The 25,506-nt window shown below is 45.3% G+C and overlaps 1 protein-coding gene across 9 annotated transcripts in view; it reads left to right on the top strand.

The window, feature by feature from the left end:
* The window catches only part of NEO1 (neogenin 1), a 164,371-nt gene that overhangs the window by 94,878 nt on the left and 43,987 nt on the right, over positions 1-25,506 (top strand). For all 9 annotated transcript variants that reach the window (XM_053955283.1, XM_053955285.1, XM_053955282.1 and 6 more), the window contains exons 6-7: positions 9,326-9,480; positions 10,869-10,989. In XM_053955283.1, coding sequence (XP_053811258.1) covers positions 9,326-9,480; positions 10,869-10,989 — 276 coding nt within the window. The remainder of the gene's footprint in view (positions 1-9,325; positions 9,481-10,868; positions 10,990-25,506) is intronic.

Below are 25,506 nucleotides of genomic sequence, written 5' to 3'. Positions count from 1 at the left end.
TTGGTTCATCTTGGGTGTAGCCCTGGCTGGGCTCTTGTGCTGCCTTGTAATAAATCCCTGCTCCTCTAGTCTCTGTTCTAGGCCAGCCTTGACAAGGCATCACTTTGGGCACAGACGTTCTCCAGCCCCAGCTCCCCTCACTCCTCTATTCTGATGGAGCTCAGCACCATCCTGGCACTGAGGGTCCCTCCCTGCCCAGGCCTCATCAGCTTCTGCCCCAACATCAATGATTCCAACCCCTCACCAGAGATAATGGCCTTGTAGTCATGGAAAACATGGAGAATCCAGGCTCAAACCCAAAATTTATCAGGGTACTAGAGCTGTAAACTGATGGCCATTCCTGGGTGATGGCATCCATCAGCATTTAGTTTTGTAGAGGGGATCTGTGTAATAGAAGTTAACTAAGAATAAAATAGTTTGAGGAAGGTTACTAAAAACACAAAGCAAAGGTACAGCCAAAGAGGTTAAACAAATACTGGGCACGTGGCATTTGTGTTCACAGTGAGCACCCAACACCAGTGAAAAGTTACCCTGGAAAGAGAAAAAAACCCATCTCCAAACCTCCCCAGGGAGCTCCTAAGGACAAGGGAAAGGAATTATTATTCTCCTGTTTATTTGCAAGTAAATTAATACAAAACTTTCAGTCATTTGCTAATAACATACAAATCTTGTGATAGTTTTTTCCAAGCCTGTCAGAGCTAGGACATCTGCCAGGGACAGCACTGGGTCAGCACGTGGTGCAGTGTGAGGAGAAAGGGGTGAGAAGATGGCCTGAAGCAGAAAAGTGAATTCCTGCTGTCTGTGTTCTCTGCAAAATTGGGGACTTTTGTCTTAAATTGTATTTTATCTTTTCAAATAGAGGGAGCTGGAGGGAGGCTGTACCTGAACTTGCAGTTAGTAAAATCTATTTCAGAGCAAACCCCTGAAGTGAACAGTGAGGAATCATTGGGACCAGATGGTCTTCACTCTACATTTCTTGAGGAGCTGAAGTGTGAAATCCTGAGTTCCCAAGAGTGCTGTGTAACCTAGCACCTAAATCAGCAGACTGAAAAAAATCAGACTAAGGAGATTTGGTCAGTGTGACATAAGGGTTTTAGAAGCCTTTTGGGGGAGATTTGGGAAAATGTGGATGAGTTAATCTGATGTCTGGACCTGTTAAAACGACAAAAAATTAAAATAAAGTGTTGATAGATGATTGAATCCATCCATGTGTATTTTGTGTGGAAAAAGCCACACTCTGCTATGGAGAACCTTTTGCAGGATGTTGTTGCCCTTCCTTCCCCAGAGCCCTTCTGACAGTGTCACTCACTAAGAGCTTCAAACACTGGTGCTGTGAGTCAGAGTGAATTCCCTTCTGCAGGAAAAAGGGAATGAATTCATTGTTTAATAGGAAATTAGAGGGGGAATGAGGTGGTTTTTTTATCTGTGAAGCTGAGTCTGCACTACTGACTGTGGAAAAGGGGATTTGGGGTGTTCTGAGTTCACTGGGGTTTTGGAAACAAATGGTGCTGGTGAAGAACTTTGGGAACACCTTGTGATGTAAGGAACATGCAGGCGATGAAATGACGGTGGAGTTCAATGCACTGCACGTGCATTACACAGGGAAATGCAGCTCTGCCCATTTCTGTAATACAGCCATGGTCTCTGACCTGGGGCTTAGCATGGCTGTGAAATACTGAAGTTGGAAGATGCAGGTCTTTGGAAAATACAAGATCTTAAAAACCAAATGAAATAGTAGGAATTGTTAGGAAAGGAATAGGTACCTGAACAGAAAAATCATGATGGGGCTGTCTAAATCTGTGCTGGTCCTGGATGTCAAATGGGGCGAGCAGTTCTTGTTCCCTCCTCTCTGAAACACAGCAAAGCTTTTGGGGGTAGTAAAGCCAGAGCAGGTGTAGGGTGTAACAGGGATCATGGAGGAGATGTGGGATATATCAGGGATCATGGAGGGGGTGTAGGGTGTAACAGGGGCCATGGAGCCAGGTGTAGGATGTAACAGGTATCATGGAGTGGTTTGGGTGGCAAGGGACCTTAAAGCTCATCCAGTTCCACCCCCTGCCCTGGACAGGGACACCTTCCACTATCCCAGGGTGCTCAGGGCTGTGTCCAACTCTGTTCTGTTCTATAAATCGTGAGTGCTTTGTGGGGAGAAGGATGGAAAGGAATGCTTGTTTCTCTTCATTGGCCAGAACCAAGAGACATCCCATGGTTGGCTGGCTCCAAAACACACAAAAGTTGGTAAATTTTCCCCGGTGGTGTCTCATGGAGCTCATCCCTGTGATCTTTAGGGCTGCTGAAGGCTCACCTGGAGCCAGAAAGCAGCTTTTTAAAGGCAAAATCTAACCAGGATCAGAAAACACAAAGGTATCTCCTCTTTCTCAGGAAATCACTCAGCCAGGGATTGCTCCATGCTGGGAGAATATCTGGAGATATTTTGCTTTTCTGCTTTTCTTCTGGTCCCTTCTGGACACCTGGCCTTGGCTGCCAAGTGGCACTGTGCCCCCTTTGTGTGTTGGTGTCCCTGGACATGTCCTGCTCACGAGGAGCCCCTGAGGGTGGGTTTGGGGGCTGAGGCACAGCGGGCACCACACCTGCAGCAGGTGCCCGTTGGCTCCATGGCTGAGCAGGGCAGTCAGGAGGGACATTGCTCACACTGGATCTGTGCACAGAGGGTTAAGGGGAGTGGGGAATGCTGGGCCAGCCTTGGCAGAGGTTTCTTGCCAACATGCAGTTGGTGTCTGAATGGACTGTGAGTGATAAGGCAAGTGAAGAACACAGAAAGAAAAATCCTGCTCACGTACGGGATGCTCTGAGAGCTTGCTGCACATCTGTGCACCCAGAGAGCTTCCCAGGCAATTCCAGCTGTGGATCCATGTCCAGAGCTCTGCCTGCCTGCAATCAAAGTGCCAGGCTGGAGCCCACAGCTCTCCACAGGAGCCTTGCTGGGGATGGGGCTGCTGCACACGAGAGCTTCTTCATGGCTGCGTTCAGGGACTGTTGGATTTTACTGCAGTTCGTGCTGGGAGGGAATCCCATTTCCATCCCAACATGCAAGAGTGAGCAATTAATTGTTTGGAGTATTATTTGAGGACAGGGCAGGGATGGAGATGTTAGTCCTGTGTCATTCCTCCTGCACAGGAATGATACATATATATATATATATATATATATATATATATATATATATATATATATATATATATATATATATATATATATATATATATATATATATATATTTATATACACTAATTTCCTTTCTGCAGCACTGAGCATTTCTTTGTTAAGCTCCTATTTGAGATGTCCAGCTCCATGGCTGCATAATCCTGCCTTTGCTCAAATAACTGATTCCAGCTCTTCCATTTTTCTTTTGGAGCCAATTTTCTGACTCATTGATCATTTTCACTGTTCTCTTGTAAATCAGAGTTCACGTTTTCCTTCGAATGTGGGGGGGTAGGGGTGTGTTGGGTGGAGGGAGGGGAGGGAGCTGCTGCCAGACTCCACATGGGCAGTTCTTCCATCCCAGTGTGATATTGGGACTCATGTGCAGTTTGTGAGAAAATCCTTGTTTCTCAGGCCTTTTTCTGTGAACCTTAGTGCTATTACTTCCTGCTCCATAAATATACAATATATTATTTCTCCCTTAAAAAAACCCACATATGTTGAAATATAGCGTGAGTTTTTTACTCTCTAATTGATCAATATAATTATACTATATATTTGTGCTGTACTATTCACACTTACCTGGTTTCTTGGTTGTTGTCCTAGCACTGAATATTGGGTTTTGGTTTCTGCCTCTGGAATGTTGATTTGGGGCTGGTCTCTGAAGCGTGGATCATATTAAGCAATTTCTGAATGAAAGCTGTTCGCTGTAAATATAAAACAGTTGTTTTGATTCAGCCCTGCCCTTCTGTCACCACTCGAACCAGCTCTCCATGGGGCTGGAGTTTGGCATTTACCAAGGAAACCATAAAGCTCTGAGCAGTCCAAAGGAACAAAACATGGCCCATGAAATGCTCATGTGGGGCTGTTGCAGCTGCAGAGCAGAGGTTAACGAGCTCACTGGAGCAGGCAAACCTGACCCCCTCTGCTTTGGCTGTTGAAGAAGAGGGGAAGATTCCCAGCAGTCAGGATGCCACAGGCACCACTTCTCCCTAGGGACATTGGCTTTAATTTTCTAAAATGTATATTAAAAACCCCCATTTACTGCATTAGAGAATGTCACTGCCACTGAAACTGTTCATAAACTGCAACTCTGGTTTTGCCGCAAAAAATTTGCGGTAGTAGTTTACATTTTTATAACCTTTTTGTGTCTTGATATGCTGATTCTTGTACATTAATTTGACACTTTTCTGTATTTCTCTAGCTATTTTTCCCTTTTTGTCAGCTTGTGTTTGCTTTGCAAATTTTGTAGCTGCATATTAAGTGTGTTTTAAGTATGTTAAGGACATCATAGCTGTGCTCAGGAATTGGGAAGACTTTGTCTTGCCTACAGCATAGTTTTGGGGTTTAAATATCTTTTTTCCCCCCAGGTATTATCCAGATACTTCTGCTGTTTTTTAAGAAAGAATGTTATGACTCCCCATTTTCATTTAAAGTGTAAATTCCTTTTTTTGTTTTCAGGATACATTTGAAGAAAACCAACTAATTTATATACCACTAACTCACTGAATTAAAAGATAATAATCAAAAAATTCTGCTTTCCAACATCAATTCAAACATTTTTTCTGTGTTTTGCGGGAGGGACAGGAGGGGAAGGATTAACTGGGTGATGGTCATGTTGCAGTTTGATCCTTCTTAGAAACTAAATTGCAGTTGTGAAAATTGCATTTAACTTTATAATGATTCTAATAGGATTTGGAGCATATCCTAATGGAATAGGTTGTTATCCCTGGAGGAGGAAATAAAATCCCTGTGGACCATTTCAGGCTGATATGAAATGGTCTTTATGGTAAAATGTCAATTTTAAATACTGCTGGTAATCCAGATTTGTAACTGAAATACAAGCTAGGGATTGTGCCCCCAGCATCCCTGAGAAATGGGTTATAAATGGAGCTGGCCAGGAATGCTGGAGTCAGGATTATTTGAGATACACTGGGAAAATGTGGCCACTCTGCTAAGTTTGTATTTGTGCTCTTTGGGCTGTGGGGAAGCTTCTGGAATGAGCAGATGCTTTTGGAAGGGGTGCCTGGAGATGCACTCCATGTCCACTTGGTAATGGCCAAAAGTGTGGGAGGAAGGGGATGGGGAGGAGTGGCAGGGACTGGGATTTCATTGGCTGACCTTGGAAGACACACTCCTAATGTCTAGGGATGGAGGGCATGTGGAGGTGGCTGAGGAAGCAGGAATGGTTCTTCAGTGTTGTCCTGGACATTTCCAGTTTGGAAATTCAGCCCTCTGGCTGCCTTAGGCTGTTACTGGAGTTCCAACACTGCTTCAGGAATAGTCCTGGAAGTGTTTCTGTCCTTGGAAGTGCCCCAAGCTGGCTTGGATGGGGCTTGAAGCACCATGGTCCAGTGGAAGGTGTCCCTGCCCATGGCAGGGGTGGCACTGGATGGGCTTTGAGGTCCCTTCCAACCCAAACCAGTCATGGATTCTGTCCTGGCGGTGTTTGGAACTGCTGGTTCGTCCCGATCACTTTGGGCTTGTTGGATGCTGTGCTTGGCCCAACAGCTGATTCAGTAATGCTTTTTAGAAAGAGAATAAGTCTTTTAAAATGATCTTTACAACCTGTGTGTCCAATGGAGACTGTGTTCCTCCTGTACAGCAGAGCTACAGACCACAGGAATTCATTTCCATTTCCTTCTGATCACCTGTACTTGTGGAATGGGATCCATGTCCAGCATCCATTCCTGTTTCCACATCACCTTGGGTGCAATTCCTGTTGCATGTGTGGAGTTCCTCAGCTCTTCCCATCCTTTTAGAGCTATTGGCTTAAAAAAGCATCTTATTTTTCACATATTTCACCTTTATTGGGATGTAGCTTAGAAGTTTGAATCAAGTGCTGATGTAGGTTGGATTGGGTTTTTTTCTTAATCTTTTGATCACTGTTGTGATCAAAATATTTTCTTCAGTCTCCAGAAGGGTGGCAGGGCTCCCTGGGGGGTGTGAAATTCTGTTCAAGCATTTTGCCTTTTCAGGAGTTGTTCTATGCTGACACGAAGAGGGGGCTGAACTGCCAAGTTGTCTTTGAAGTTTAATTGTGTGTTTGGCAACAGAGCACACGATCTTCCCTTACAAATATGGTTTTCTGTGGTAATTGGCTCGTTTGCTCACTGGTTATCACTTGAACTTCTCTACCACAAACATCTGTACTTGCATTGTGTTCATGCTAAACACTGACATAGTTAAACCAGAAGAGTGTGCTTGAAAATCATTTATTAATTCATTAACTGGGAAGTAATTGATAAAGTGAGCACTCCTCATGTTATTATCCCTTTGTGAGCAGCTTGGTATTTGCTCCATGAGCCAGAAAAGCAAAGTCACTTTGAAAAAATAAGGTGTTTCAAATTCTTCATCTCCTAAATCAAAAGTAATTGAGAGTAGGTAGGAGAGTATCTACTTCAACTTCCATTATTGTGTCAAAAAAATCCTGCCTCTTACGATTCAAAAGTAATGCCTCTTTCTGGATGATGTCCCAATTTGGAGCAATATCAGTTGCCAAAAATATTTGAGTTCTTTCCAAATGTCTTCATTACAAGTTAAACATTAGTGGGGAGCGCAGAGTCAGAACTTTCCTGTGATACAGTTTGGGCATTTAGTTCTTCCCTGGGAGGATTCTGAGGCCCTGGCACAGGGTGCCCAGAGCAGCTGTGGCTGCCCCTGCATCCCTGGCAGTGTCCAAGGCAGGGCTGGACAGGGCTTGGAGCACCCTGGGCTAGTGGAAGGTGTAAGTAGGGGTGGGATGAAATGATCTTCCAGGAACTGTCCAGCCCAAACCAGGCTGGGATACCATGACGAGTTTTTCACATAAGTTTTTGTGCTTTTAACAGTCACTGCTACTGTCTTGTGTCTCTTTGTGTTTCTCTTACAAGATTAATATGTGGCTAAGGAATTAAAACTCACCTGTAATGAATGTTTTGGAAATGGAAGCATTGTAGATTCATGGAAAAACAACTTTTTCAATTCTTGTATTCCCTTTTTTCAACTCTGCGAGCACTGCAGGAATCGATCGTGTGTGTGAGTACAGCCAGAGACAGAGATGGAAGGGAAATGAGAACATAAACTATTGATCAGGCAGGCTGAACAAAATGAGTCATTAGTTAAAAAGGGCTAACGATGAGCAGGCAATGATTGTCCCAGGCTGGCAGGGGATGATGCATGTGGGAAGGGCATAGGCAGAGCGATGGGTTGGGTGAGGGATTTGCTGCAGTGCTGCCGTGGTATTTATGCCATTTTTCAAAGCACTGCTGAGACACAGCTGAAATTCCATGTAAATGATTGAAACTCCACAGGCTCTGGAGATGGATTCAGGCTGGAGCACATCCAGGGGGGTGTGAGGAATTGTCACAGCAGAGCAGAGCAGAGCAAGCACGACTGCTTGAGCCACCCAAAATAAGGCTGGGTTAGGGGAAGGGAGGGAGCACAGCTTGTAATAAATAACAGTGCTGAGGATAAATACCAAGGAGGGATAAAAATAATTTTCATAGAGAATAAATTACAGCAATTTGGTGGCAAATAAATTCAGAAGAGAGTTTTTAAATGTCAGAGTTGCGTGTGGTGGTAGCAGCCATCAGAGAGTAAGCACAGAAATATCTGAACCTTTTTAAGGTGGAATTTATGGTGTGTTTGGTGAATTTCTGGGCAGTTGGTATGAAAGGGATGTCTGAATGCATAGGCAGCTGGGCTCGGCCCCATCCAGCTTTTTGCTCCTGTGTGGGAGTTCGAGCAGTGAATGTACAGCTTTGTGTGGGTTTGCACCCTTACCTGAGAGGTAAACCACCTTCTTACTCTAAAGTATTTCCATTTATTAATGTTCTCTTTATTTATTTATAACCCAAAACATAAGGGGGGTTGGGGGAACTGCTCGCCTCCAGCTGTTTTTAAAAGTATTAAATCCACCTACAAACCTTTGGGATCATTTCAGAGGAAACATGACCTAGGATTCCTTATCCACAGCACCAAATAAACCCCACTGAGAGGCCAAGTGTGTAAACTGTTTGTCTAAACCCCGTGGCCCTTCCATATTGACTTTCTTTGCTAAATATTAAAGGGCAAAAGGCTGCTTTTGGCTTTCCTGGAACTCTTAACAATCCAAGCTGCCAACACAAGTAAGAGAATTGCCCTGTGCTGGGAGCATAATAAACACAAATAAACGGGTGCGTGTTCTCTAAAGAGGATACTCAAGGTTTAGGATACCTTGAGTATCCTAAAGTGCCTGCAGGGCTTGGTGCTGCTGAGCCAGATGAGGGCAGAGGCCCTGGATGCAGCTGGAGGCTCCTGTGGGAGAATCTGTGACGTGTCTGTGCACCAGTCACTTGGGGCTGCTGTCCCCAAAAAATCTGTATCTCAGAGTTTGTGTGATTTTAAATATATTTGATGGAATTAATCTCGCTCTGGGGACTTAAGGACATATAGAAGGCAGCCAAAACCCAGAGTAACATCTTTGGTGCATGCTGTAAGTGAAGAACTTCTGTTCTTCATAGAATTTTATGTTCAGCTTCTGCTCTGCTGTGTTATAGATACACAGCTCCTCTCCTGTATATCCATGAAATGTCATCACTGTGGTACAGAGCACCTGGCTGCTCCTGGACATCCTGTTTCCCTGGCTTCCACAGGCCAGAGAAGAAACTCCTGGGCTCACTGCAGCACTCTCTGTTTCATAACCTCAATTCCTTCCCGGGGGCACAAGGCCACGGTGCCCTGGGAAATTTTCATCTCGGTTTTGTGTCCGTTCATTCTTAAAAGTACTTTTTGATATAATTGTAGCTTTTGTTTTCCTATTGACTTGAACCCCCTGAGGTTTAACTTTGCAGTTTATACCCCTTAGTTCAATTTCTTCTTTCATGTACTCGCAAGAGGTCATTCCCAACTGGCTGGATCCCAGGATGGTTTGGGTTGGAGGGGACCTTAGAGATCCTGTCATTCCCAGCCCTTTGCTGTGGGCAGCGACACCTTCCACTGGACCAGGCTGGCCCAAAAGTGGTCACCCAGCTGGTGTCAGGGTCTGTCAAAGCTGAGCTGCAAATTCCTGCTGCCCTTGCTGCCCCTCATGCCTGAGTGCCCAGTCCATCTCTTGGTGTCAAGCTGGCTGTGTGTGGGACTGTCAGGTCTCTTTCTCTGGCTGTAACATCATCTTCTTCTCTTTGTTCCTCTCACCCTGAAGTTCCCCCCACGTTCCTGAAGCGCCCTGCGAACATCTACGCCCACGAGTCCATGGACATCGTGTTTGAGTGCGAGGTGACCGGGAAGCCAACGCCGACCGTCAAGTGGGTCAAAAACGGGGACGTGGTGATCCCCAGCGACTACTTCAAAATCGTGGTGAGTGCACTGACCATCTTGCACGTTTGCAGGCTGTTGGCCTGACGGGGTCTGCTTTGCTTGGAATGACCCCAAAATTGTAAAAGTCCCTGTTCCCCAGCCCACACAGCCGAAGAAGAGGTCTGGAATGCGTGAAGTCAAGTTTTCAAGGTTGTTTATTTTTCTTTATCTGTAACATTCTCTCTCTGACCAGCCGAGGTCCGTCTAGTACAGAAGCCACGGCAGTCTGCCTGGAGCCTCGGGCGGCTCCCACATTATATACTCTAAACTACATGTAGTATGCTTACAGTTTTGTGCCAATACCCATCACCTATGTCAGACAGTGTTTGTCTACCTTAAACCAATAGAAAAATGTCACCATCACACGGAGGGCAAGACGAAGGAGAGGAAGGCTAGGACATGCCCAGATTCCTCCATCTTGTACCCCTGAATCACATTCTAAAAACCTCAAAATTCTATTTTTCCACCCTGTGTCAATTCACCTATTACACTACTCAAACCCCTTTGGCTTGTAATTCCTCATATAGAGTTGGCAACCTCTCCCACGGGCTAAAATGAAGCCACAGATGTTTTTGATTTCATGCCAAGGTCTCCCAGCCCCCTGTCAGGGTCTCGAGACAGCCAGGGCAGCCAGAGGGATGTCCTGGACTCTGACATTGGCCTGGCAGTTCTCCTGCGCACAGTCATGGAAATTGGGTTCTTCTCTGGAACCTGCTTCCTGCTTTTGTCCTACTGATGTTTGGGGCCTGGAGGAGAAATGGTTTCTTGAATCCCTTTAATGTACATTGCTTACATTGTAAGAGTTGATGTCTTTATAGCTTGGACTTTCCAGGAGACTCAGGCACACAGGGTGACAAAAATGCACTGTCAAAGTACAAGCTCACCACGACCACTGGCTGTGTGTGCTGCAGTCTGTGCCCCATTGAAATTCTAGTTTCTAGCAGAAGCCGAAATAGAAATGTAACTGAGCTGTGGATGGCGAGTTTGGCACAGGGATGCTTCTACAGGGAGATTTTAGATGCAGTGAAAGGCATTACTGAGACATAGTTGAGAAATGAATGGCTGTGTAATTGGCTCTACGTGGCTTGTAGGGCTGTGAGGTTCAGTCAGGGTCCAAAGAACCACCAGAACAGCTGAGGAAACATTAGGATTTGCCAGTGCTGTGTGATGCTAGAAAATGATAGCCATTAATGAGAGCTTCTGCTGCTTTTTGAACCACTAGAACATGAGGATTCAGTGCAAGGGAGGTGAGATCTGGGAGCTCCAAACACACTTTTCCCAGTTGCTGTCAGAAGTTTCTCCTGCCACGTAACGTGCCCTTCTGACACCATTGTTTTGGTAATTGCAGCCCATTTCTAAGTGTTATGTTTTCTCCCTTTGCTCCTCAGAAAGAACATAACCTGCAAGTTTTGGGGCTGGTGAAGTCTGATGAAGGATTCTATCAGTGCATTGCAGAAAACGATGTGGGAAATGCACAGGCTGGAGCCCAGCTGATAATACTTGACCTTGGTAAGATAAACTGTGACAGCAGAGAGCCAAAGTGGGGAGGGACCATTCCAAGGGACCTTTCCACATGGTGGGTTCTGTCAATAACTCAGCTAGAGCAGGGTGATTTTTTTAAAAATCCTGTGGGTGATCCAGTGCTGTTTTCTGTACACTTAGTGAGGAGAATTGAAAGAAATCTACAGGGTCCATCCTGTATTTTGAATAATATTTGGTGCAATAATAAAACATGGTCAGAAATGTTGCATGCTGAGGTTTACAAGCAATGGCAGAATAGCCAAAATGAAAACAGTCACTAAAATCACAAACCTGGAAAAGAAGCACCTATGGAGCACACCCCAAATCACCCCAAATATTTTATATCAAAGTCATTTAGGTGTCAGGAGCTTTTTTCTGCTATTAGTGTAAAAATAGTCAACTTTGTCATTCCTGCAAACTGCAGCTGCACATCTGGTGGTTTACAGCTGCAGTTTAAAGTAAATATTTGTCTCTGTGCTCCAATCAGTGGAACTCCTGCCATTGCTCCCCATACAGTGCCCTGCAAAGCAGAACAATTGGTGTTATGATAAAAGACCCCAAAATTGAGGTACTGCAAGTATCATCTCTAAGGCATCAGGTTGTTTTGCTTTTTCAGGTCACAGAGTTCTGAAAAATAATTTCTAAGAGCCCAGGGAAGAAACCCACAGAGGATAAAGGGTGGCAAGTCAGACAAGAAAATACTAAAACTATACCCAGGGGGGCTTTGTGTTGTCTTTTTGGAGGGGGATTGTTTTAAATTCTAATTTCTTTCTTATTTGGATGGAGAGGATTTAGGAGAAACAGTCTTAGCCATGGCTGGAGGTTTGATGGAACTTCACACCTTGAGCAGGTGTGAATCTGCTGTCCCTGGGTTTGGTGTCCAGTGTGCAGAGAGTAAACTTAGGAATGAGCCATAAGGAGAGATTTCCTGTTTATTTTCCAGTTGTTTTGTAGAGTTGCTGTGCACTTGCTACTTCCTCTGAATTCGTCTTCGGATCTGGGTGTGTTTCACTGCTGGCTGAAGAGCCACAGGTACTCCCCACAATGACGTGGGGAATGCAGGGTGCCCTCTCCTGGGGTCAGGAGCTTTAATGCCATGGAGCCATGGGATTCCAGCCTTGGAGCAGTGTCAGAAGTCTGCATCCAGCACTGCCCTGCTGTCATCAGATTGCCAGAAAAATTATTAAAAGTAATTTAATGTCTGCTCTGTGCATTAATCACCTGAGTGGTTTGCAGCCCCTTCCAGCGGAAGCATTATTCCACATTCTCCACGTTTAAAACTCTGAATAATGAATGGCCTTGGCTTTGGGAGCCCTGCCCAAGCTTGTGCTTGCACCCAGCTCCCTGTAGTGGTTTATAAATGACTCTCACTGTTGTTATTGGAGTTCCTGTGGTCTCACTCCTCTTCCTTTCCCTCCCCTGCTGTTTGTCCAGCGGTTTCTCCTTTCTGCTCCGGCACCTTGTCCTGCCGTCCTCAAGGACTTTGCTCATAATGTCCTTTCTCTTTTGCATGCTGCCAGAGGATTTGGGCTGCAGTGGTGGAGTCTCACTGTGGGTGCAGAGACACACCTAAGGCCGTGTCCCTGGAACTCTGGGGCCCTTGAGATGCTGTTCTCCAGCAGTGGCACACCCCCATGGAACGCATCTGAGTGGAGCTGTGCTGTGCAGGGGGGCTGTGACGGGCAGTGCCATGAGGAATGTGTGTGATATGTGAAAACTCAATCACAGCTGGAGGAAATATGGATGTTGGGGTTTAAAATACCTTCTCTCAATCCTGAGCAGTGGAGAAGGAAACTGTTCTGGGAAAGAGGGAGAAGGTACCACATGCAGTAGTGGCAGCTGGCTTGGTATGAAAATTCAAACCCCTAATTTGAGCAAAAACTATTCTGAGCATTTCAATCATTAATTCAGAAAACTTTTTTTTTTAATTATTTCATAGCTGCTGCTGAGAAATGCCAACTTTACCAATTTGAAAAGTAACTTCAGTGAGAAAAATGTTGATTAAGTGTTCATCAAAGTTCTTCCCTGTTAGCAGCACTTCCCTTCCCGTGCTGTTCTGTTTTCTCCTTCCTGCTGGAATTGGCAAACATCTGGCTATTTACAAACCATTTCTCATTAGCCCTTTTGCTTATCAAATTGATCTTGAATGAGCTAAATGCAAATGAGAAAGTGGAAGCCCTGGGGAGTTTCTCAGGGAGGCCATGTGAGTGCTCTCATCCAAGTGAAGTCCCACATCTGTACTTTGTGCTCCTGGAAGGCAGTGTAAGTTTGAAATGCAGTGAGGGGAAAACATTCATCTGCTACAAAGGGAGGCTGTCTGTGTTTGGACAGATTTCTGATTTGGAGAGAGCTGGAATTTGGTGATTCACCTTCTGCACAGCCCCACAGAAACCTGTCTGTGACTCTGTCTCCTACAATGAGCTTGATAAAATCATCCATCAGACAACATTTTAGGCTGGGATTTTTGGTGTTTGGGGTGAGTTCTGGGTACCTTTTAGTACACAGGAGATTTATTTCTGGAAAATGCTAAAACACAGAATTGAAAGGCTTCTTGAGTGGCTTTTCCTCTAAACTTTGGTAACTCTGTGAATAAATTTAGAAAAGTTTGCATCTAGAAGGGATTTGCCATATAGAATCCACAGCCCTTGCTTTTTAAGGAGTATATGAAAGAATCATGGTATTGAGAGCTGAGACTTTTAGGACGAGTGTTTGTAATTGAGAAGGTTGGAAGGATAGAAGAGGGAGGAAGATTTGAGTCAATGGTCTGAGTTAAATCCTCTTTATCCCTGTTCTGAACATGAGGTGTAGAATTCTGCAAGGGACTTGAAAAGCCTCTCATGTGCTTTCCAACCACTTTGGGATTTGAAGCTGTGTCCCTGTTTCTCAGATATTGGCCCTGGGCACTCAGTGCCTTTCAGAATTTCACTGGAGTGGCTCTGCTGCCTGCTCTGCCTTTCAGGAAGAATTTGGGAATTCTCCCTAAAAGAAGGAAGTTCCTCAATGATCTCGTTGCCCTGCACTTGGGCTTTTGAGTCTCAAAGCTTCTCTCTTTGCCTCCTTGATGAAGAGATGAGTGGTTTGATGTCCTGCAGATGCCCCCATGGAGGTCTCCTGCCTATCCCAGAATCTCCATCATGCTTTGGGAATGCCTTTCTCAGCAACCTCAAATCTCTCCTCCCCCTTTTTTACACAAACCCAGCTAGCTTTACTTCCAACCCTCATTGCTCAGCCCCTGGATGTCCCAGTTATGGAGCAGATACACTTAATTATAGCAGAGCCATTCCTTGTCATCACTTTTACAGCATTTTGTGTGTGGTGGGTGAGACCCTTGGGGTAACGGAGGTATTTGGAGTTTCTTGGTGCTGTAACCCGGCCTTGTCCAGAGAATCTGGCCCTGCTCATGCTGCCATGTGGGGACTGGGAAAAGAACAGGTGGCAACAAGTAGGAGGAGGGAGGCAGATGGTTCCCTGTCACCCTGTGTGAAAGGCATTGACAAGTACTCAGGCACCAGGGAAAAACAGGAGTGATGCCTGAACACTGTGGAAAGCACGGCCCTGGACTGTAAACAAATATGCTGTGTTATGGGTGAACAATTTCAAACCATCCTTTCAGATGCACTGTGTCACCTTCACAACTGAAGGGGGGTGCTTTGTGGGGCTCTTGTACTTTTATACTACAAAATTGGGTTTTTTCACTTTTTGTGTTGTGAATTGTACAGGAGTGAGATCTCAGAGTGAATTGAGTTGGATACCGTGCTGTAGGAGCTGTGTCAGGATTGTTTGTAATGGAACTATCTGTTTCTTTAAGCTCAGTTTTTTCATGAAAAAAGGTCTCTGTCCAAGCAAGGGCATGCTGCATGTGATTAATTGTTCCCAGCGTGGGAAGCAGGGAGGAGGAATTAGAAATCTGTGTGTAGTTGTAGAGCTGTAAGGCTTTGGGATCACAGAGACATCTGGGGATGGCTCCATGGGATGGGTGCAGGTCCTTCAGGGAAGAGGGGCAGGGAATTGGGTCACCCTGGAAGGCTGACTCCAATGTTTCCTCACTTTGGAGAGGTGATGAGGCAGCCAGGAGCAGTGGCACAGGGATCAGTGGATGGAAGGACAGCAGTGTGTGTCTGCTGGAGACTGGGTCCTGCAGGGCAGGGAGGACATGGAGCTTTTTACCACAGCCCTGGTGCTCGTGTGGGGTTTGAGCCATGTGGGGGTGCTGGGTGGCAGCTCCAGTGTGACAAGCAGGACACAGAGTTTCCAGAGTAGGCTGGAATTCATTGCCTGTGTCTGGCTGGCAAGTAGAGCTGAGAATTCCAGCCTTCAGCTTCCGGACAAGAGGCTTTGGCTTGTTTGGGATATTTTTGTAGGTTTCCATAGGAGAGTGTGTTAACAAGAGGCAAACCATTTGATCCTGAAGGACCAAAGCACAGCAATGGTCTGCTCCAGGGCAGGGGTTGAGAGTGTGTGTCCAGGAGACCAGGAGGGATAAAGAAGGAGCTGCCAACTGGACTCCAATAAAAGCCCAGGGAATCTGGAATCAAAGGCAGAAAATTGCCTGGAAGTGTAGGGATGTAGGAAAGACAAAGCTCAGCTGGAGCTGGAACCTTTTCAGGGAAGGTTATGGAGCAAATCCCCCCGGAGGCCATGTTATGGGTACATGAGAGGGATGATGGTTGGGAACATCAGCATGGATTTGCCAAAGGCAAACTGTGGCCTTCTGACGTAAAATGGTTGGGCCTGTGGTTGAGAGGAGAGAAGCAGATTTTGGTTGCTTTGCCTTTAGCCAGGCCTTTGGTGCTGTCTCCGAGGGTATCCCTGAAGCTAAACTGGGGAAATCCAGACTGGATGATGGGATGTTTGGAGAAGCGTGGAAATTGGGAGCATGTGATGTCCTGGATGTGCTGAGTTTGATTCATCCTGGACCCCCTGTTACTGCTCAGGCAGGGATGGGGACACACAGGACAGGTGGTGGGGACAGGGAAAGGCTGCAAGCAAAGGAATTTGATCAGAGAAAGCAGTTTCACAGGGAGGGAGCTGCAGTCCAAAAGGTTTCCCAGGGAGGTCTGGAAATCTCTGCTCTCCGGAGATCCTCGAGGCACACCTGGACAAGGCTCTGAGCAGCCTGGCTGAAGGTGACCCTGCTCCAGCTGGGGTTCAGGTGAGCCCCCAGACCTGTGGTCCTGACACACTGTGAGGCAGGGGTGGGGATGGACCCTCTTGGTGTTGGTGCTCTGCATGGAATGGCCAAATCTGACAATTCCATGGGATGTGTTTCCTGCTGCTCTCCTTGGGAGAAGCAAAAGTGCTGGTGTTGATGGCAGTCTGACATCACAAACGATGTTGGACTGAAGTCTGACACCACTGCATGATCTCAGTTCCTCTGCTGAGTCGCATTCCATGGATCCTAATTTGGAGGGAGTTTTAAAGACATCATTTATTGCCCTAAATGGGTGCTTTTTTAAAGCAATTGAGTTTTGTCCAGGCCTGTTGCTGCATAAACAATTCCATTTAGCGTTGGTACCTCTCTGCCAGGGTTTGGCCGTGAGCTGTGTGCAGGCTTGGAGCACTGAAAGGAGCTGGGTGGGCTGGGGGCTTCTCTGAGCCCCACAAAGATGGAGAACATCAGGATTCTCATCCAAGTTTCCCAAAGCCAGCACATTTCAGTTAAGATTGTGCTGAAAATCTGTCATTTCTGCACTGCAGATGGTACTGGATTGTTTGAAGTCACTTCAGGCTGACTTGGAGATTCCCATTCCTCACACAGAGGCCATTTCAGCTCCCCTGACTTGACTGAAAAGATTCCCAGCTATAGCTGGATTTTAAAGGCAATGTCAATAAAGCCTTATTTCACTCAGGATAGATGAAATACTCTGTGTTTTCCATAACTGTAAGCTTCATTATGCTGTTTTAGGAGGAAAATAGAAATTCTTGCTGACAAGTTTTGGCTCCTACTGAAAGAAATGTGAAAGTTGGCACTAACAGGCCAACTGTGCTCTGCTCAGTTCCACATTTGGGTATTTGCCATGTGTAAAAAATCCCATAAATAGGGCCTTGCCTGGTTCAAGCCCTGAGGCAGACTCCTCTCAGGTCACCTCAGGACCTATTCTGGATGATTCCATAAATATCAAATGTACCTTCTCAGGCTCTCTCTCTCATAGAGGTGATGTTTTAGAGTATTTTTTAGTCGCATATTGTGAATGAAATCATTCTCAGTCCATGGAATTCTGAAGAGTTCTTGGAGACTACAGAAGTACTTGAAAAATCTGCTGGGTGTGTTGTGAATGAAATGCCAGAACAAGATAAAAGCATGTTGTTCTTATTCAAAGAACAGTAAAGGAGGACTCTGGGTGTTCCTCTGCAGGGTCTCCTGTTTCTTCTCTCAGACAGAAACATTCTCATGTTCTTTCTGCCTTGTCCGATTTTGCATGTCTTAATGAAGGAAAATGGGAAGACGTGCCTGTGGTTTCCAGGAGTGGCTTTCAGGAGTCTCAGCATCCACCAGGGAAGAAATAGATGAAGATTGAGCAGAGAGGCTGCAAAGCCTTGCAGACCAAAATTCACATTTTCTGTCAAGAGGAAAAAGCACTCAAAGGAATGAAGTGTGGATTTTGGGGGAGTGGGAGATGGCAATGGACCTGGGGTGGAACTGATGTTCAAGCAGCTCAAAGCAGCCCATGGTTCTTGGAGAGCAGGTCTGGGCTGAGGGCACCTGGCTCTGCTGCACTGGGGACATGGGGAAGAACCTCTGGTCTGGGAAGATCTGAAAGTCAGAGAATGGAAAATCCGGTGGGTTGAGCATCATCAGAGCCAGGAGTAGCAGGGGAGCTTCCTCCCTGCTTCTGTCTATTTTATATCCAGATATCCCTGAGGGTTTCCACTCACAGGAGTAAAGTTTGTCCCCAAAAAGCTTTAAAAGCAGCAAATGTCAAATTCCAAGCTGCACATGGGGAACATTTAAGAACTCCTGGCAGTGCTGGGGCTCCACAGAGCCGAGAGCATTCCTGAAGTCCCTGCCTTCATCCCAGCCCTCCAGCATCCACCCAGCATCAGATGGATGGTGCAGGAACAGCTTGGAAGCCTCATTTGGAGAGCTGTGCTTCAGGAACATAAACAGCATCTGAAATCACAAACTGACTTCAGTCACAGCCAAAGCCAAACTCAGAGAATGTTTTGTACCGGTTGTGTACACTCCAGTGCTAATTTTCTGTAAACACAGCAGTGTGTGCTCCTCTTTAGTGCTGAAAGAGTGGGGGTTTTGGGTTTAATTTTGATTTTAATTTACATTACTTAGCTATTATTCCTCAGGGAAAGGCAGCATTTGTGTTTCTCATGGCTGCATGTCTGTTCAAAATGGCCTGGGAGCTGTTTGAATTCAGTCAGTTTCATTTCTCAACTCAGTTCCTGTTTAATAAATGATCTTTATTTATTCCCTCTTTATAAGCCCTGCTAATATATAGTCTTATTGAGAAGCAGAACTGATTAAACCACCCTAGATCCCAAACTTCTTGAACGTTTAACTTGATGAAACGGGAGCTAAGCAGTTCTCAGTAGCCTATTCATGTTTAAAGCTGGCACAGGCTTTGAATAAATTGCTCTAATTTAGATTAAATTAGGAGTAGATTAATGTTTGCCAGCGCGCCGTGAATCGCAGGGAGGCAGAACAGCATTTATATTGTGCTTATTAGTTTTCATTTCTTGTTTTATGGCTGTATTTACAGTTGGCTTGGCAAAGAAGTGGGAACCTCCTGATGAAATTCTTACGGGGTTGGATGTCCTGACTTCAGTCTGGGCCCAAAAATAAAGGGTTGTGGGGATACTGCTTGTGCTTGGGAACACTGGCACCTTGGATTTTGGTTTTCACCAGGGGACTTGATGACTAGAGGAACTTGAAGAAATTCCATGTCATGTTAGAAAAGGAGTGATAGGTAAGGAATGCTCAGTTGAGGCAGAGCAAGGGCTTCAGTGTTTTATGAGAAATACACAGCACACTTTAATACAAGTTTGCTGTCCTCCACCTGTATTATTCCATATTTATTGTCCCACTGCAGAAGTGCAGTGAGGTAGAATGTGTGTGGAAGGCTCTGAGTCCATTTTATCACTTCTGGCTAATCCTGGATTCCTGAGGGAGTTTCTCAGTCCCAGAAAAGTCTCTTGGCCACCAGAAAGGCTGATTATTAACACCAAATACACCTCCCTCAACAGCACTGAAATACACAATCATGTTTATCCTCATATTTTCTATATTCCTGGCAGCTTGGCTGGGTGATGTCATGTCAGGAGTGCTTTTTCCTGGGAACAAAGCAGTGGTGATGGCTCCTCTGCCTGGCTCTGGCTCCTGCTTAGAGGGGAAAATACAAATAATCAGGAGTAGATCACGAGGGCTGTTGTTTTTAGTGGCTTTGCTTTTTCCATCTCTGAATGAGTGGAAGGGCAGGATTAGCTGTAGCTTGATATCCATCATGACTATCAAAGGCATTTCCTCTGCCTTTATTCCTCATATCCAGGGCTCTGAAGATTGACAGAAACACCCTTAATTTGTAATTGATCCCAGGCTCATGTTGGAAAGGAAAAGATCAGATTTTTTCAGTCTCGCACCAGCGGGGAGAATAAACACATGGGGTTGGTCTTAATTGGTTGCTTATATTTCAGAGTTGCTAAATTATACAGGAATAGCAGAGACAGCTGAATGCCATTTGGAGAGAAGGGACAGGATTGGCTTTCACTTGGGCTGAGTGGTTAAGAGGACTCATGCTGATGAAAATCTGGAGATGGGAGAAGCCCCTGGTACTTATTGACAGGATAACCTGCTCATGGGGTTTATTCCCTAAGGAAATGCCATAAATCCAACAGAGAAATGTAATTTTTAATAATGTGTATTTCAGTATTGAAGCCAGCTGTAAGATGTCACTGTTCTCACTGGGACAGAACAACCTGGAGCGGGAGATTCTTCTTTCCCTGGTTGTGTCCCCTCTCCTATCATCTCTCTTCTCCCCAAAAAGAAACTCATAATTGTGGATCCAGATTCTTTAAAGGACAGATGGATTCTGTGTGGTTTTCCTGGTCACACATCAGCACTGGAGGTGTTGAAGGAAAAGAAAGAGGGAGAAAAGTCCTGCCTGGATCCAAGTCACAGCTGACTGGGGATGGACATTCCACCTTGGCCCTTCTTCAGCACCAATTTACATTTATAAACTGCTTTCAAAACCTTTTTCTTGGGCATTTTTAACAGTGGTCAGTGACCACAGCAGATCCACATTTAAATGTTGCACCTCTTGCTATAAACCCAATCATGTACTTTGGGGGAATAACCTTCAATTCTTGTGTGCTGGAAAGTGCACCCCAAATTCTCAAGCCTCTGTGCTGGGAAAAGCAGTTGTATTCTAAAAATACTCACAGGCTTCCCTTTTTCTGTTAGAATTAGAAATATGAGGGAACAAGTGAATAATACAAGTTTAAAAATAGAAAGAGAAGACGTCTTAATTAAGAGTTTATAAGATTTCCAAATACCCTGATACTCCTCTAGTTCTACAAAAATGGCTGAGTGTGAGGTGGGCAGCAAGGAGCTGTGGCCTTTAGCAGAGAAATCCAGTGAAAATTAATAAAATACTGGTACTACACCTAACAGTGCTGCTCTGTAGGTTCTTATAGACTAAAAGAGGAAAGGGGGGATTTGAGGGGATCTTCTCTCTCTTAAAAAGTATTAATTGTATAGGCATAAACCTAAATGGAAGGAAAAGAGAGGGTGGTAGATATGTGTAAGAAACAAATAGTTAAATAAGCCATTAATAATTAGTTTAAATAAGTTTTTTAAAGAGCTTGGAGAAATAAGGACAATTTTGACTACAAGCAGCTTGTTCAGCCTCATCTGCTGCAGCTCCAGTTTGGCAGAGTTGGTGCTGCCGACTTGTTCCAAGTGGCAGCAACTCCCAAACAGGAGGAAAAGATGTCCCACTTCCAAGGTGTTTTTTGGAGAGCAGCAGCCATGTAGGGTAACACTACAGCCCTTGTACCTGCAGGTGTCCCAGACAGGGACAAGGATCTTGTGCAGAGGTACTTGGAGGAGCATGGCAGTCCCTTAAAGGAAATATTGCAGATGAAAGTCAGGGTTATCAGTGATCTGTGAGCAGCAGCAGGATTTGTGTTTGCTGGGTTCCTTTATTTCGTTTCAGGCTCTTACTGTGGTGTTCCTTTTAAAATACATCCTGAAATAGTCAAGGCATGGTCATGGAATCCCAGGGTGGTTTGGGCTGCAGGGACCTTAAAGCCCATCCCGTGCACCCCTGCCATGGCAGGGACACCTTCCACCATCCCAGGGTGCTCCCAGCCCCATCCAGCCTGGCCTTGGCACTGCCAGGGGTGTGCTGGTCCTGCTCTGCCAGTGCAGCAGTGATTCCTGCACTGCCTGGCTGCAGAATTATGGGGAATTATTTGGATTATTCAGGATTATTCTTATTATTTGGATTATTGGGGATTATTGCAGCACTCCCAGAGCTCCCAGCACTGTGTGACCCCTTTCCCCTGAGAGTGCCAGCTGAGCATCCCTGTCGATTGCGGAAGGGAGGGCCCAAGGGCACCAGAGGAGCTGTTGGCAGGGCCCAGGGGAACTTCAGAGGCATCTTGAACTCTCCAGGTGTGCCAGTGGCTGTGCAGAGCTGAATCCTTTGCACAGGACACAGGGTTTTATTTGTCACTGCTCCTCAAGGGCTGTGCTTGAACAGAGCTCCGTTATTTGAGAATAAAGTCACAGCTCTGCTGCTATTATTAAAGTCCGATTGCAGAACACTCTTGCAGGCTCTGCTGCTCTCAAGAGATTTTAATTCTTCAGAGGAGTTCAACTAATGAATATTCACAGTAAGAGGAAACCCTGGCCAGGGTTCTTTGGGGGCACTTCCAGGCAGTTTTTCTGCCTCGGGTTCTATATGTGGGTTTTGTTTTGGGTTTTTGATTCTTTTTCTTAAGGAGTAATTGTTAAAAAAAATATTTAATTCTTTAAATAATTGAATATTCACTACTGAATTTGAAGGCCATACCCATCATTTTACAATATGTGTTACGGTTTGAATTTCTTTCCAATGACAAAATGTGTTTCACAGCAGTTTTAAACTCCTTGGGGACAGGTGAGGTGTGTTTGGCTTATTTCCCTTTTTTTAATAACCTGAGTCTCATGACTGAAATCCCTGCAGGGCTTTTTTCCCTTTCCATCCTCCCCTGGAGCTCGGGGATGTGGTTGGAACCAGGGGGTTCCTGCTCCGTTTCCCTGGAATGCGTCAGCAGGGCTGTCACGCCTTTTTAAGGGTTGTTTTATGAGACAGGAAAAAATCAAATTGTTTCCTCTACACCAAAGCATTTCATGGTGAAACGGGAATGGGAGGAGGGCTCGTTATCAGGAGGGGTTTTATGACTTCCTTTCAAACACAGGCTCCCAGTCAGAATGTGTTTATCACTATTTTTATATATCTCAGTTTATTGTGCACCCAGCAGTACCCGTTCACAATGCGAAACAGAACCAAATAAATGCCTAAAAATCAGAATCATTGAGTGGCAGTTAAACACTTGCTTATTCTGGATTTTTGGGGAGATTTTTGTACTCAATTTGTACATTGAGTGAAGAGTAAATAACAGCTCTCTCTCCCAGTGGTGATGTAAATTAATCTAAGGCAATTAAAAATTTAAAATAAGGCATTTTGCCTGCTCTGAGCTAAACGTGTTGGCATAGAGGAATAAACAAGGAAACATCTCTATTTCATTTATGAGGAAAATGAGGAATATTGGTAGGGGAGGGTCTGTTCCTCAGCATGGGGGTTGAATTTGGGTTTTTAAGTGTGTGAGGGACAAAATTTATTCCAAGTGTTGAGTTGAGTTCTTGCCCTCAGACCTCTCCCCTGAGTGAGATGATCCAGGGAAATGCTTGTGTGGGCCCGTTTGCTCCGTGGTTCCCGTGGTTCCTGCAGGTGTAAATCCCAAAGGGATGCCCTGCTCAGTGGCTCCGTGTCCAGCTGCGCTTCCCTCGAGGTGTTGGTTCCAACGCTGTCGTGTTTGTCTTTCTGACACATTTCCAAGTCACAAATTCCAAATTCCACACCTCTCCAAATTTCCAAAATCAATTTAAGTCCATAAAGTTCTGCAGTTTAAATTAGTTAATGAAGAATAATTAAGTCTACAAAATCCTAAATTGGAGAGTGTTTTCTGTTAAGGAGATGTGGATCTGTGACTTACACCAGGGGGTGATGGTGGCTGTCTTTGGAAATCCAGGAGATTCAGGACATTTCTGTTCATTCTATAATGCAGAAATTACTTTCCACCCTCTTCTTTCCACATCTGTTCAGTCTCTGTTCCAGCTTTGCACAAAAGCATCAGTTTGTGGAGGGAGTCCCAGAGATTTCTTTAAATGAGTTTTTCCGAGGGAAGAAGTTAATTCCATTGTTACAGCTGATCTGGTGAGACCAGCTTCAGCACTTCAGGTGTTTGGCTGAGAGAAATTACTTGGGCCAGGTAACGAGGCTTTATTTGAGTGTGGTATCACTCAGGGAGCAGCTGGCAATAACAAGGTGATCCCTTCTGTTGGAAATTTGTGTTTTAAGCATTTGAACAAGGACAACAATTGGATACAAGTAAAAACATAGACAAAAAATAGAGAAAGCAAAATTTTGAAGGGTAGTGTGTAGTGTGAACTTACTAATTTTGTTATTTCATGCTTATTATTGCACTGCAGCCAAGTTCTACTGTTATTTTTAAATACGATGAGCATAACAAAATCAGTGGGGTTTGACTGTAGCTCTTTGCAGCATCACAGCTGCTTAATCCTGGTCTGAGCTGAACCCTTCCATGGGTACACCATGAAACAAAGTTCAAATTTAGAACAGTGCAGTAGGTAAAAGAAACTTTGAAAGTCTTTATTTATTACCTTTCTGGAACCAGTTAAATAGAGAAATATTATTTATTGAGTACACAGTTTTATAGGAATACCTCAAGTCAAAATTAAACATTTGGTGCCTCTTAGGAATTTCTTTCTTAGGGAATACAGTTAAAATATTAGAGGTGTTGAGATCTGAATGTCCTAGGTAATTTTTTTTTCCAAAAGGTTTGTTGGCAAAATAGTTATTCGCTATTTTTAGTTGTAGCAGATCTTTGTTGCTAAAAGCATGTTTCAAATCTGTTTCAAATCTCTAAAATCCACCCTGACGTCCTTCCAAAGAGGACTTTCTCTTCTCCTTCTCTATGTATTAACTGGTGCCCCTGTTCCTTGTTGTCCCCATGAGTGATTCCATTGGGAAGGTCTTTCTCGTGCTGGATCCATCCCCCCTCTCAGAGGGTTCATTGACCTTCCCAGCCCATTCCTGCTCCTCACCCCCTGACTGTACTCAGGGAGTCTTGGATTTCCATGTGTCTGGGCTGGTCCTGGCCTGGGGGATGCACTCAGCTCCCTGTTGGGTGTTTAGGGTGAGAGCTGCTCCAGAGCTGCATGGGATGCAGGCACTGGGCTCCAGGAACACCTGGATCAGCCCCTGGTGCCTCTCCTGCTCTGGAATCCCAGCAGGTGCTGTAATGAGGACTTGCAAACACTTGGATATGTCCAAAAGAGCCCAAATATGACCTTAAACCAGCTCTTCAGGTGTCTGTGGGTCTGAATCCCTGCATTTCCACAGCCTTGGAGGCAGGTGGTGGCACTGCCAGCTGGGCACCCAGGGGATTGGAGTGTCCCCAGTGGTTTAGATAAGGCTGGAGCAGATAACATTCCTGTCCCCCCACTTTGTGCTGGAGCTGATGGTATCACTGGAGTGTTGTTGCCAAACAGGAGGAAGCCTGGAAATGCCAGTGGGGGAAGGCAGGAAAAGGGAAATCTGAACCGGAGGGGCGGAAAGTATTTGCAGTGATTTCATAACAACCAGAGGGTTCAGTGAGTGGTTTTCAGGTGTGGCTGGGTTGTTTGGAAAAGATCTCATGGTGGCCCTGGAGCAGCTCTCTGGGCGTGCTCCCTCTCTGTTATCCCATGGTTTTCCTACAAGATGAAAAAGTGGGATCACACCAGTACACCCACCCCACGGACACCTTCACCTCTTGGGTGTCACCAGCCCAGTGCTGGGGCAACTCAGACCTTGTTACTGATTGATTCGAGTTCAAATCCTTGTGGGCATTTGCACACCTCACAAAGTATTTTGATAAAATAGTTGTAGTATTTGATGTCTGCTCAGAAGGAGCCCTGGGAAGGGCAGCTTGAGGATCAGCAGCTGGAATGTCCCCTCACCCTGCATCCCTGGGATTCCTGTGGGGCTGCCTCGGCTGGCGCTGTTGGTGTCACACCTGAGCAGCACAAACACAGATTGCTGGGTCTTGGAATGCTGTAGGATGTGGGGAAAACCATTTCCATAGGGAAAATAACTTCTAGGACAAAGTTTAAACATTCCCAGCTTCTGAAGTTGCTGGGATTTGCTGTTTGCCCTGCAGTGGCCAGGATGCAGGGGTGGAACTCTGCTGCCTGGAGCTGTGTAGGAGTTCCAGCATCCCTCTGGT

The sequence above is a fragment of the Vidua chalybeata genome, chromosome 13 (genome assembly GCF_026979565.1).
Source record: "Vidua chalybeata isolate OUT-0048 chromosome 13, bVidCha1 merged haplotype, whole genome shotgun sequence".
NCBI classification, from domain to species: Eukaryota; Metazoa; Chordata; class Aves; order Passeriformes; family Viduidae; genus Vidua; species Vidua chalybeata.
This window is presented reverse-complemented; position numbering and strand designations above follow the sequence as displayed.